This window comes from Centropristis striata, chromosome 11, assembly GCF_030273125.1.
Source record: "Centropristis striata isolate RG_2023a ecotype Rhode Island chromosome 11, C.striata_1.0, whole genome shotgun sequence".
Classification (NCBI taxonomy): domain Eukaryota; kingdom Metazoa; phylum Chordata; class Actinopteri; order Perciformes; family Serranidae; genus Centropristis; species Centropristis striata.
The window spans coordinates 29,774,986-29,788,064 of record NC_081527.1 but is presented as its reverse complement, the minus strand read 5'-3'; the positions used below and the strand labels follow the sequence as shown (position 1 = coordinate 29,788,064).

General features: G+C 39.4%; 1 protein-coding gene across 6 annotated transcripts in view; it reads left to right on the top strand.

Annotated features, from left to right (window-relative positions):
* The window catches only part of LOC131980355 (rho GTPase-activating protein 12-like), a 67,876-nt gene extending 55,905 nt beyond the window's left edge, over positions 1–11,971 (top strand). For 5 of the 6 annotated variants that reach the window (XM_059344586.1, XM_059344585.1, XM_059344583.1 and 2 more), the window contains 12 exons: positions 154–228; positions 1,364–1,425; positions 2,140–2,221; positions 4,085–4,186; positions 4,550–4,648; positions 4,813–4,915; positions 5,179–5,298; positions 5,956–6,054; positions 6,781–6,858; positions 7,002–7,136; positions 9,399–9,504; positions 9,636–11,971. In XM_059344586.1, coding sequence (XP_059200569.1) covers positions 154–228; positions 1,364–1,425; positions 2,140–2,221; positions 4,085–4,186; positions 4,550–4,648; positions 4,813–4,915; positions 5,179–5,298; positions 5,956–6,054; positions 6,781–6,858; positions 7,002–7,136; positions 9,399–9,504; positions 9,636–9,810 — 1,236 coding nt within the window. In that variant the 3' untranslated portion in view covers positions 9,811–11,971. The remainder of the gene's footprint in view (positions 1–153; positions 229–1,363; positions 1,426–2,139; positions 2,222–4,084; positions 4,187–4,549; positions 4,649–4,812; positions 4,916–5,178; positions 5,299–5,955; positions 6,055–6,780; positions 6,859–7,001; positions 7,137–9,398; positions 9,505–9,635) is intronic. The other variant, XM_059344584.1, reaches the window with a different exon arrangement.
* Positions 11,972–13,079: the final 1,108 nt, after the last annotated feature.

Here is a 13,079-nt window from a genome sequence, read left to right as displayed (position 1 = left end):
GGTACTTAACAGCAGAATTATAATCTCACTGCTAATTGCCATCAGGCTCTTTGAGCTGCCTGTGTCTTCTTAACCTCCCATCATCTTCTCATTAACCTTCTGTTGTTCGCTCCTGTGACAGTGTGTTCTTTTCATCCCTTGTCTCCTCACTAGGACGCTCCTCTGGGCCTCATGCCCCCCTCTCCCGACTCTGACTCCTGCCCTTCGTCTCCCAAGCCCCCCGCCTCTGTTAGTACTGACCCCTCACCTCTCCTCTATTCGCCTCCTCACCGCCCGGCAGGCTCCGCCCTGCAGGGGTTTATCTTGGTCCCTGGTTGTAGGCAGTGGCACATGTTGCAGCTTATTGCAGGGTTTCTACACAGGTGTGGGAAATCTGGAAAATAAAAAGGGGAAAGGATTTGTTTTCCACTATAAAACAACCTTTGTCTTCTCATATATTCTGATATTTGTTGCAGTTAAGATGTGTTTTCTAAGCATTAAACACAAGAGCTGAACAATTTTTTTTATTAAAAAATAGCTAATTGCAATTATTTTGATTGAAATTACTTACTTAAGTACAGTTTTAATATATGAGGCAATGATCATTTTCATATATTCTTCTGAGATTAATTGATTATGGTGTGATTTCTGTGGGGATCTGTACCAAACAAAGATTTTTTCTTCTTAAGAATATAATGTGTGGACTAAGACATCCTTGCAGCATCATAGTATTTAATTTTAAATAGTATTTTAATACATATTTCACTTTTAACAAATATTGAGCCTCCTGTAATTTGAAAATTGCAGTTCATGTCTTGATTTCTATACATTTTTGATTAATTGTTCAGCTCTATTATACAGCAGAAATACAGTTACAGTAAGAGAGTAAAATTAAACTTGAACCTGTGTAGAATCCCTGTTAATAAACAGTTTGTTATCAGGAAATAGTTTGGACTGGATTTGGATAAGTTGTTTGGTTTGTTCACGGTGCATTAATCGTCTGTGTGTCCTCAAAAATGTCCGTGTGTGAGTTTAAGAATAGCTTAGAATCAATGGTTCAACGTTTTTCTAATTTGGTTTAATCTGAAGTGTGTGTTTGTGTGTGTAAACTTTCCTGTTTCGTCAGTTGTCTTTCTTGAGTGGGAATAATGTTTTTCCTTTGAACTGAAGGCTGTGATTGTTGAGGTGGCGGGGTCTTTTTATGGTGGTGGTGTTTTTTTTACAATAAAGTGACACTCTCATTGTTTACCAGCATTTATTTTTGACAGCAGCTGTCTCTCCTGTCACCCTGCTGCGGTTCTTAATCATAGTGATTGATGTGGAGGAGACCTGCTTCTTCAGAGTGTGTCCTGATGCTTTTTTATCTTTATTTTTGTCTTTCCAGCCATCTGAAAAGTGCGGCGTTCTGAATGTGACAAAGATCACCGAGCACGGCAAGAAAGTACGGTGAGTAGCACGGACTAAACTACACTACGGAGCAAGTGTGTGTGTGTGTGGATTCCTGTTTTGTTTGCATCATGTGCACACACTTTTCTACTAATCCAGAGTTGGTTGCATTAACTTGATGTTGTTGTGATGCAGAGGGTATATTCAACACATTTGTTTTGACCTCCACAGATACACATACAATACATATTTTTTCCAATGGGGAACTGAAGCCATTATCTAAGCTCTCTTCAATTTTACCAACCAGAACAAATGAGATGCTGATCTACCGCTGCCTTGATTAGTTAGTTTGTTCATGTTATTGTGTGACTTTGGTGTTTTAAAAGCTGGTTTAGATTCACCAAAGTCACACAATAACACAAAAAACGAATCAATCCAGACAGCCGTGGACCAGCAACTTCTGTCTTCTGCAAACTAAAATTACTGTTTTTGTCAAAGGAGTCCGGTGGCTTTGATGAGAGTATAGATAATATAGATAATCCCCACCTGCATTAACTTTAACAGGGCTGGCTTTGCCCACATTTGCCCATATTATTCAAATAAAGAAATATCTAATCCAAGTACAAGTAAACAAGAATAAGAACCTGTCCAGTACTTCAATATTATCAAAATCATCAGAAAATCTCGGTTTAATACGCAAAATGCTCAAAATTGGAAAGGCCAAATAGAATCACTTTCAGTACATTTACAGTGTTTGTGAATGATGTGTTGCAGGAAGAACTGGACTTCTTCCTGGACCGTGCTCCAAGGATCCACGCTGCTATTTGCCAAAGGCCAAGGAGGCGGAACCAGCTGGGTTAGTGCCTGGAAGCTTTTAGCTTTTCTGTATCAACACAGCAAGATCCTGTTTAGACAAAATAACCACTGTTCATTCACACGATGACATGTCCAGCTGTGCCTTTTTAAACCTGCAGCATTCAGTTTTTATGCCTCAAAGTTTATTTTCATGACTAGTTTGTCAGGTCACTGGATGGGAGTTGGGGTTGAATTTTCTCTCTTCTAGATGTTTCCTTTTCCTTCTCTTTCCATGCCTCCACGTCTTCACCTTTGGCTCCATCTTCCCCCTCTATCTTCCTTGTCTTCATGTATCTCCGTCCCTTCCATGCAGCCATACTACCACAGTGACTCCTTCCCTGAAATTCTCCTGTCACTGTTGAGTAACTGGAGGCCGTCTGCTAAGAAACGTCCTGCCGTCTCCTATGGCTGCTCTGGGCTCGGCAGAGCGTCCTCTGTATGTGCTTCCTCCTTCCTTTTGTGTGCTCCTCCTCCTCTGCATGCTCCCTCTCTCCTGTCGGTCATGACCCCAACCCCTCTGTGTGTTATTAGTCACAAAGATTAGAGACAATCCTACTGCGTCATTATCTGTTAAGCCATTTCACTCTGTGGCTTAACTGGACTTTAAATATACATTTATTACTTACATTATAGGCAGCTAGGTTAAACCAGAGAGTTGTTTCCTTAGAAACATAGAAGTTCATGCAGGTCTCTAGAGATGAAAGGCTTCTGGTTACACAGGCAGGATTACTTTCAGTGTTTAGGTGCACGTATAAAAGCAGAGGGAGCAAAACTCCAAACACTCCTTTGCTTACGTGAACTTAAGTTTCTGCAAAGTTTTTTCTGCAGCTAATGAGCTCTCGAGGTGAAAAGAAATGGTAATGAAGTTTGAACTGGGTCATTTTCATTCATTTTGAGACTTTCAATGCAGCATGTAAATGCATCAAATTACTCAGAATGAATTCAGAATTAAACATGCGGAATAATATGCATTTCTTTCTGACCCTGTTGGTTTTAAGATGTGTTTTGGGGACCTGGACACCATTGGACAGCTGAGACACAGCGCTGTTTTCACCTCATGCGTCTCAGCTGACGTCTTTTGTTCAGATTTTATTATTATGCCTGTATAGCTGTGTAGGTACAGTTGGAGATATCTAGAATCCAAGACGTCTCCTGCCATATTAGGGTAAAACTATAGATGTTCATGCAACACTTCATCCCACTCATTATAGAGGCTTATAGAGCATTGACACAGTGTCACCAAAACAACCAAAACGTCATGCACTGATGATGTATTATCATCTTACATCCTTGTCAGGGGCCTTTTAGCATTCACACTATAGAAGATACGTGGTTAAATGCATCCCTGATCAACTCAGCAAGTGGTGAACAGATCACATCTCATCTTGGTGGTCTTTTACACTTGACACTTTATGAAGTGCTGTCCATGAGAGATCTGATCACCCAAGATGCATTTCTGAACCACGTGTAAACAGGGTTTAATTAGTTTTGATTATTGTTGTGTCCATGGTAGTTGTCAGACAACAACAAAAGGCAATAAAGTTAAGGACAGTCATTAAATACAGAGTGCTCCACAACAATGGCATCAACAATCAAGAGACACGAAGTACAAGTATAAAAAAATACAAGTGACACAAGCATCACACCACAATAATTTGAGTAACAGAACTAAACTGTTGAACTGTTTTTGCAGAACAGTTCAATCTGAAAATTGAATAGAAACTTTGGATCTGCACTTGTTCTTCTTTATCTACACAAATTGTTGCATGGTTGAACAGTCCAGGCTGAAGGTGTGTGTGTGTATGAACAGGCCCTGTTGTGTGTTAATCTGCCCTCATTTGATTTATCTCCTCTCTCTGTGCAGTTTGGAGGCGGTCAGTCCAAACCAGAGTTCACTGTGGATCTGAGGGGCGGCTCAGTGGAATGGGCTTCTAAAGACAAATCCAGCAAGAAGCATGTTATTGAGGTGGGAGAGAGCTCCTCCATATCTCTCTTGTTCTGAATTCATATTCTTGTTTTGTGCATAATTAAAGAAAACACCGAAAAGTCTCCAAAAAATCCTTCAGGTGCAGTTCATATCACCTGTTACTGCTTCTAAGGATTTAAGCAGTTAACTATAAAACATCACATATTAAAGATGTTATTTATGTTATAACTAAATATAACTAGTAGCTCTAAAAGTAAAAACTATAGCCTGATACATCCAGGCTTGTATAGGCACGTCAATCAATCTCCTTATAAAAAAAGAAGCTAAAGATGGTTTCAATAATACAAAATCAGGCCGGTAATGATTGATATTGATTTATTTGAGTCTCTCTCCTGGTTGCAGGTGAAGACTCGGCAGGGCACAGAGCTGCTGATCCAGTCAGAAAACGACGGCGTTGTCAGCGACTGGTACCGAGCGCTGCAGGACACCATCAGCACCCATGTGAGCACAGTTTTTGAAAAAACAAAAACTCTGGATGTTAAGATGTGGTTTGGTTTTAGATCTCATTTGCAATCAGCAAATCAAGTGTGTTATTTTCCTGCCCCGAGAGTCCAAAGGTGCAGCAGGTTTTTACAACCTGTGTTTTATTTCTGTGTGTGTCTTAGGCGTGGGAGTCTGATGAGGCCATTGAGGAGGACATGCCAGAGTCGCCCGGTGCAGAGAAACATGACAAGGAGAAAGAACACAGAGACTCAAAGAAAGGCAGAGGTCTGATAATCAATCATCAAAAGTCTTGGATTTAAGTGTTGAATAAAAAAAGCATATATGACAGCAGGACTTTTTTAAAAAAAGAAAGAAACATTATATATATATAAGACTGAAAATGAAAGCATGAAGTGTCACACGTCATGTGTCATACCTGCCCTATAAAGCAACTGCATGTCAGTTTCATTCCTTCCAAACAACCATGGCGATCAGTGTGTTGAGACGAGTGGTAGACAACACTGTCCTGTCCCATCTGTCCTCTGCAGCCATGAAGACCTCCACCAGCATGGACGCCTCCGACAACAAGAAGACCAGACACAAGCTGAAGAAGTTCCTGACCCGCCGCCCGACCCTGCAGGCCGTCAGAGACAAAGGATACATCAAAGGTACCTGGGAGAAACCAGTTTTTCCTTTGCCCGTATTTGTGAAACAAGCTCGGTGTCCACGCTTTTTTTCCTGGGGTATTATGGTATTCAGAAAGAAATTACAGGCAGCAAAGAGTTTGATTAACTTTGATGGGGAACCAATAAATATCTAGTTATTTTAACATGTGGATTACCTTTGTGGAATATTAAATGTTTGTGGCATAAGCTGCTTTGTTTAAACCAACGAAAGCTCAACTGCAGAAGAAAAAGACCAATGATATACAAAAATAATGTGCAATTTCAAAGATCCAATCTCGAAAGAATGACTTAGAATCTTAAAATAACAAAACTTTCTCAAAAGACACTAGCTCATTATTTTGAGTTACTAAGTCGTTATTCTGAGACAGGTTTCATCATTTTGTTCCTTTGGATATTTTGTTTTATATCAGGAGTTTTCACAGTTGAGTGCCAGTTTGGGGAGCCAGCATGTGACGGAGGGCTTCACAGGAAAAAAATCACACATAAAAAACAAACGTTTTTTTTATAGTCTTTTCTTTTATCTCTAATGGAAAGTAATAAGGCACAGGGAGGTTTCTGGATCTAAGTGAAGATAAAGCAAACTTTTAAAGGGACTTTGGACAGTTTTTATGACGCTGTTTTTTCTTTCTGTGTCTTCAGATCAGGTGTTCGGCTGCAGCCTGTCCAGTTTGTGTTACAGGGAGAATGGCACAGTGCCAATCTTTGTCAGGATGTGCATCGACCACGTGGAGAACAATGGTGGGTTCAGAAATGTGTCACTTTTAGTTTTGAGGCAAGCATATGACTTAACCCAAAGTTATGTATTGATAGAGCTCTTTTCTTGTGGAAAATGTGGTTAAATAAAAGGATTCAGAAACAATTTATTGAAATCCTTCCAGGAGTTTGGTCTCCCTCAATCTATTATGGGGCAATACTTACAACTGAGGCACCAGTTATCTGCTTCATTTGTCTCTCCTGCAACAGCACCTTAGCAAAGCACCTATTATTCCATATTATCAAAATATTTGGAGATGGTCATGAGGTATCTCAGTATAATTCGAAATTCATATGTCAAAATAACACATTTTTAAAAACTTTCATTTCCCCAAAAGCCTCAGCAAGGCATATAAACCTCTCATGTAGTAATTCGGATTGGAATAATGTATTTTATTATGATTATTTAGTATTAGTATTGTAATTGTATTTACTTTAATTACTATCTGGTGTTGTGTACTGTATAGATTGTTGTTTCATTACGAAAGAAATGACAATAAAAAAAATCTAAATAACATAAAAGAAATGTCAGTTTAACGGACTGATGTTAGAAGGAAATCATTCTAGTTTACTGTAGCTACAGTAAAAGAAGGGTGGGGTTTAATGCCTTATGATAACCTCAGGTGTGGACAGATCACTGTTCTCTTCTGGTGCAATAATTTGCAGATATCACAGTACTGATTAATGTTTTCCTCCCATGATTCCCTGCAGGTCTGTGCATAGACGGGCTGTACAGAGTCAGTGGGAACCTGGCTATCATACAAAAACTACGCTTTGCTGTCAATCACGGTGAGTAAATCACCAAACATAATGTGAAAACAAAAAATAAATATTTAGAAGTAGCAGAAGCAGTTTTCTTCTGCTCATGTAAGACTTCCTTGGTGTCCATGGAGAGCACTCTGACTCAAGAGTTTGTGTATGTGTGTGTCCAGATGAGAAGGTGAACCTGGTGGACGGGAAGTGGGAGGACATCCATGTGACCACTGGAGCTCTAAAGATGTACTTCAGAGAGCTGCCGGAGCCGCTCTTCACCTACGCTCTCTTCCATGACTTTATCAGCGCCATCAGTACGTGTTACATACCATCTATATGTACCGTATTTCCTCAATTTAAAGCCGGGCCCCTATTAATGACCAACCTCATTTAGTAACCGGGTGTAAAAACAATTTTTAGTAAATAAAAGCCGACCTCTTTTATAAGCCGGGTGTCTTACCGGTGTTATGTCAAAGTCTGTTCCCCCGTCGATATGTGTCCCCCTTACCTTAACCTGCACCAACCTGACCCCTGACCCCAACCAGTCCTCCTTTAAGTTGCTTAACATGACCCCAAGTTTACCTTAACCCCAAACAGTTCTCTCTATAACTTAAATCCTAACTCCAAGCGTGGAGGTGATGCTAAGGAGAACACCATTCAGGAAACATCATTTGACGGGGTAACAGATTTCGACACAACACCTGTGTTTTGAAGTTTGGCCACACGAGTTAGTACTGTAGGTAAATAAGTTTGTTTCTCCTGCTGTCCTAATCATTCTCTGTAAAGTTGAGCTGTTTACGCACGTTCTTCTGGGCTTTTTAGTAGTTTAGACATTTTAAATCCTGCTTAAAATGAACATTCAGCGTGCTGTTCATTGTTTGTTTACATCCGAGTACTTCCAATATGGCTGATATCCGGGTAACTGGCTACAGTGCGCTGTGTAAAACACTCTAAAAAGTGCTGGTCAGAGCTGCTCTGATTTTCTTTTTTAATAAAAGCCTCCTTCAAATAATAGCCTGCCCCTATTATTAGCCGGGTCCCAAACTGATTTTTTATTAAGAGAAGCCCCGGCTACTATTTGAGAAAATATGGTATATATATATTTCATTTTTATTTTTTATTTTTAATGGAGAAATGTTTTGTACATATTTCTTCATTGCGTCATTAGGAATAAGGCCTTATTCAGAATCTATAAAGAGAATATGCTGTTTATGTGACCCTTGCCAAATTCAAAATAATGTCATATTATGTATATATATGTATTTATTTATCTATCTTTATTTATTTGTATTGCATCTGTAAAAAACATAATCCACATGTATACATAAAAGACAAAGGCGAAACAACTACAGGAAACATGAAACATATCCAAGGACGTGATAATAAAATAGGGCTTGGAAATATATTGATAATATATCGATACTGTGATATGGGACTAGATATTCTCTTAGAATTAGTATATCGTAATGTCATAAGTGTTGTCTTTTCCTGGTTTTAAAGGCTGCATTTTAGTAAAATTATGTAGTTTTCTGAACTTTTTCCAGACTGTACTTACTGTTTTAATATTTACCTCTACCCAATTAGTTATTATATCCACTTAACTCATGATTATTTGTTGGAAATCTAATATTTTCCTCTCTACTCTACAGTATCGTCACAATATCAGGAAATTGGCCCAAAACTGTTGAGATATTTTGGTTTCTCCATATCAGTCAGCCCTATAATAAAGCATATACTGATGCCAAGAAGATTAAAATATAATAATAGTAATGAAAAGAAAACACCTATAATCAGCGCGGTGATCAATAAATAGGTAAAAATCTAGCTCTTTTAGTTTTCATCTCGATTCCTCCTTATTTATTTCAAATGCATCTAAATGTTAAATTGAAGCGGGGATAAAAAACTTTTTTTTTCTCAATATTAAGTTGACAGAGTGGTATTATACACCTCCTCACAGATGGTAGTCAGCACATTGGGATGCTGCTTATTACTTTTTTTTGGATTGCCTTAAAACAGCCTGTTCGTAGGTAGACTGCAGCGATGGATGCTGTCTTACACCTGCTGTATTAAATGTCAAGCATGTTTCAGGCCTCTTTACTTCAGGAGATTTACTGTTACAAATCCCCAAACCCTCAAGTTGGAGAAATTCTTCTTGTCAAGTACCTCAGCTTAATAAGAATTTCTTTATGGGGAGATGTTTCTTACATATTTCAGGCTTTCTTGCAAACTATGGCTAGTTGGTTGAGATGACCTGCACAAGCAAGAAGCTGTGTGTCACAAACTGCAGTAAAAACCTGAGTTGAGGTGCTTCTAAAATATAAATAATATTGGCATATCCCACATACCTTAATCGGAAAAATCTTAATTTGGAATAAGGCATAATTCAGAATATGTAAAGGGAATATGCTGTTTATGTGACCCATATCAAATTCAAAATAATGTCATATCCAGAATAGTAGTGGAATATTAGTCTGCATGTAAACACATAGTGAATAAAAAGAGAAATGCATGTAACCCTTGGATGAATGCCGGTTGTCACTGAGACTTAAATAAATGTCATTTTTTCTGTTCTGCAGAGAATCCAGACTACAAGCAGCGAGTTCAGTCCATCAAAGATCTGGTGAGACAGCTGCCCAAACCAAACCACGACACCATGCAGGCTCTCTTCAAACACCTCAGGAAGTAAGAAAAACACGATTCCCCCTCAATACAGAACATTTTAATGCAAAATAAAGATGAATAGGCACATACCGAGATTTACAGAGCTGATTGTGGATTATTCTGCTGTGTCTAATCATCCCTTGTACCTCCAGGGTGATCGACTACGGTGAGGAAAACCGTATGACCACCCAGAGCGTGGCCATCGTGTTCGGCCCCACACTGCTGCGGCCTGAAACGGAAACCTGGAACATTGCGGTCCACATGGTCTACCAGAACCAGATAGTGGAGCTAATACTGCTGGAATACGAAAACATTTTCGGCAGGTAGAAAGAGACCCGAGGGATGAGCCTCTTTTTGTTTCTCTCTCTCTGTCCCAACGCAGAGTGCTTCCTAACCCAGCGTGGCCCTGCCGTAAAACAGCCTTGCCTTGCCTGGCCCGGCCTGACTTGGCCTGGCCTGGCCTGGCTTGGCTTGGCTTGGCTTGGCTTGGCTTGGCTTGGCTTGGCTTGGCTTGGCTTGGCTTGGCTTGGCTTGGCTTGGCCTGGCCTGGCCTGGCCCGGCCTGGCTTGGCTTGGTCTAAGCCGGGCCCGGAGCAGCTTCTCTTCATCTCAAACCAACCTGCGTTCACTGGCTTTTTCCACTTGTACAAACTCCGGACCAAAGCCACGCAAATACGTCATGAACCAAAACATATATGTAACTAACTAGCGACCAAAAAAAAACAAAGTTTAGACTCTTTGCACTTTTCAGTATCTTATTTTCTCCTGCAGCTGCATTTGTGCCACTTTACTGCAAAGGTGACATCCTCCTGTCCCAACACTGGATTTCTAAAACTAAAACACGGGCCCAACAAGCCTCGACTACTGCACAGACTGACTGAGACCAAAGCCGAAGAATGGGCCTCAGTAGCCTCAGAGGAGGAGGCTTCAGTATTGGAGGCTGGAGAATGTACTGTACTGTAAATCCTATGACCTGTAAAGACTCACCACTCCTGTATGAACCACACTGGGGAACCAACAGAAGAAACCAAACTGCTGAGCTCGGCTTTAGACACTAAGAGACTAAACAAGAAAAAGGGATGATATGGAGGTCTTTTATTTAGGAACTTTATGTTGTTAAAGAACTTTTTCTGCCCTTTTTCATACTGTTCTCTACAGAAACCCTGAGAGACAAGTGGGAGAAAAATCTAGTGATTTATTCTGTAAGTCAGATCTAGTTTGTTTTCTCTCCTGTGTTTATGGCTTAAGAAAAAAAATCATTAGCCAGAATACTCTTTCTGAGTTCCTAAAAACATGTTTAATTTGGGAAACAAGTAGAAAAAAATTGATCTGCCGTGAGAACTTTTTGTCTTAAGAGTGAAACTTGTAATACCGTATATTTGTCTGTAAAGGGGAGACCACACACACGCATCCACAGACTATACATCAAATATCTTGAGGTGATAAGGACCAATTTGCAAATGACTGTCAGTTTTCAGTTTTCAGCCCAGAATGTTTAACGTGTTAAATATTTCAAATTAAAAACTAAGCATTAATCTTGACAGCACTAGTTTAAAAAAAATAAATACAAAAATTTAGGAGAAATGTGTGAACATTGTCACAGTTTATGGTGTTGCATTTTGGTTCACTTGGATTTTTCTCAGTGTGAAAAGAAAACATTCCAGAGACCACCAACCATAGATGTGAAAACGACCTGAAAGAAAGCCACAAATGCTTGTGTGCTGATATGAGTATTACAAAAACAAAAAAACATCTACTGCAAAAACTCCTTTTTTCACTTGGGAAATACTATATCACCTGTTCTTAAGTTATAAACACAGAAGAGAAAACAAAGGGGTTCAAACTTGAGAAAAGTAGAAACTTGTTGTTTTTTCCTCACTTTCCTCTCAAGGCTTCTGTAGTTCTTTATTTCACTTGTACTTCCTTTTTAATATTTAGTTCTCCTTCTTCCTCTTTTCTAGCTGAATATATCTCTCCTTCTTTTTCATTCCTGTAATCCTGAAATACTGGACCGGGGTCCTCTGAACACATAAAGAGGTTATCACTCTGTATTATATGTGCACGCCACCTTGTCCATTTGGCTTCAAGAACAAATCAACTCACAGCAGCCAGAACTTGAAACAAAAAACAAAACAGACGGTACTCAGCTGTGTCTTTCCTCCACTCGTGGATATTAAATGTTCAGGCAAGCAGCCTTTAAACATGACTCCATTGATAAACTGTACAGTGTTCATGTGTGTGCATGTTGGATGAGGGTCGGGTGGATGGATGAATGGATTTAATGACAATATATTGTACAAACAGTGAATATAAGTATGTATGCCTGGAATGTTAAAAAAAAATATGCTACGAGGGAGAAATCACTATTTTGTGATCGTTGTAAGCAACAGATGTGACGAGTAAGGTTATGAAGTGGGTTACCTCTTTGTCAGGTAAAAGGAGGATTGTTGAATGTAACTTTGGAGAGAAACTGTTGGCTTCATCAAACTGGAATAAAGACCTCTAATAAGAGATGTTTCCAAAGGAGATATTCTGTGTTGTTTTTCTACTGAAGTGTGAAGATAAAAGCCCATTCTAACAAGAAAATTAAAATGTTTTTTAAGAATGAAAGTGTTAGAACCAACATTTAAAAAAGTCGAAATAATTGAATAAATGAAAAAGTATTAGATAAATCAAAATTCTGGGACACCTAGCCAAAATGTAAATAATAAGTTAACCCTTTGATTTCTGACATTGGGCGAGAGGGGTACACCGGACAGGTCGCTAGACTATCGCAGGGACAGACAAGCACACTCACATTCACACCTTCCACTGTGGGAGGAAGCCGGAGTATCCGGTGAGAACCCACGCTGACACGGGGAGAACATGCAAACCACACAGAAGAGCTGCAGGCGGGAGGTGAACCAGCGACCCTCTTGCTGTCTAAGAGCGCTAACCACTACTCCACCGTGTTCCCTCCCCATGTTATTTAATGCTTGCTGTGTGTTTCTGTGTTCTATCTTTTGATATCAACTTATTTTATGATTGAATATTCCAAGTACTCTTTAAATATCTTGATTTTGATAACAACAGATCATTATTTCCATTTTGCCTCATACTTTATGAGGAGAGAAAGTTTTTGTATTATTAAATAGCTAACTACTTGGCTAAGTAGATTGCTAAGCTAAGAAGTTAGCTAAGTAGTTAGCTTAGCAAGTTAACTAAATACTTTTTTTTTTTTTTTAAGATTATTTTTTTTGGCATTTTTATGCTTTATTGAAAGTGATAGAGTGAAAGGGGGTGACAGAGGGGACGACACGCGGCAAAGGGAGCACAGGCCGGATTCGAACCCGGCTCCGCCGCAGCAAGGACTCAGCCTACGTGGTAAGCGCTCTACCAGTGTGAGCCACCGGGACGCCCCAGTTAACTAAATACTTAGCCAAGAAGTTAGCTTAGCAAGCTACTCAGCTAAAATAAAATGGATATGGGTCATTTTTGACATGATTTTTGACTCATGTTGTGCATTTGAAGAGTAGTGACACAAAAAGGGATTTTATTAAAAAATAATAAAGGAAACATACAATTAGGATGTATGCTGATCAAAAACAAACTGAGGAA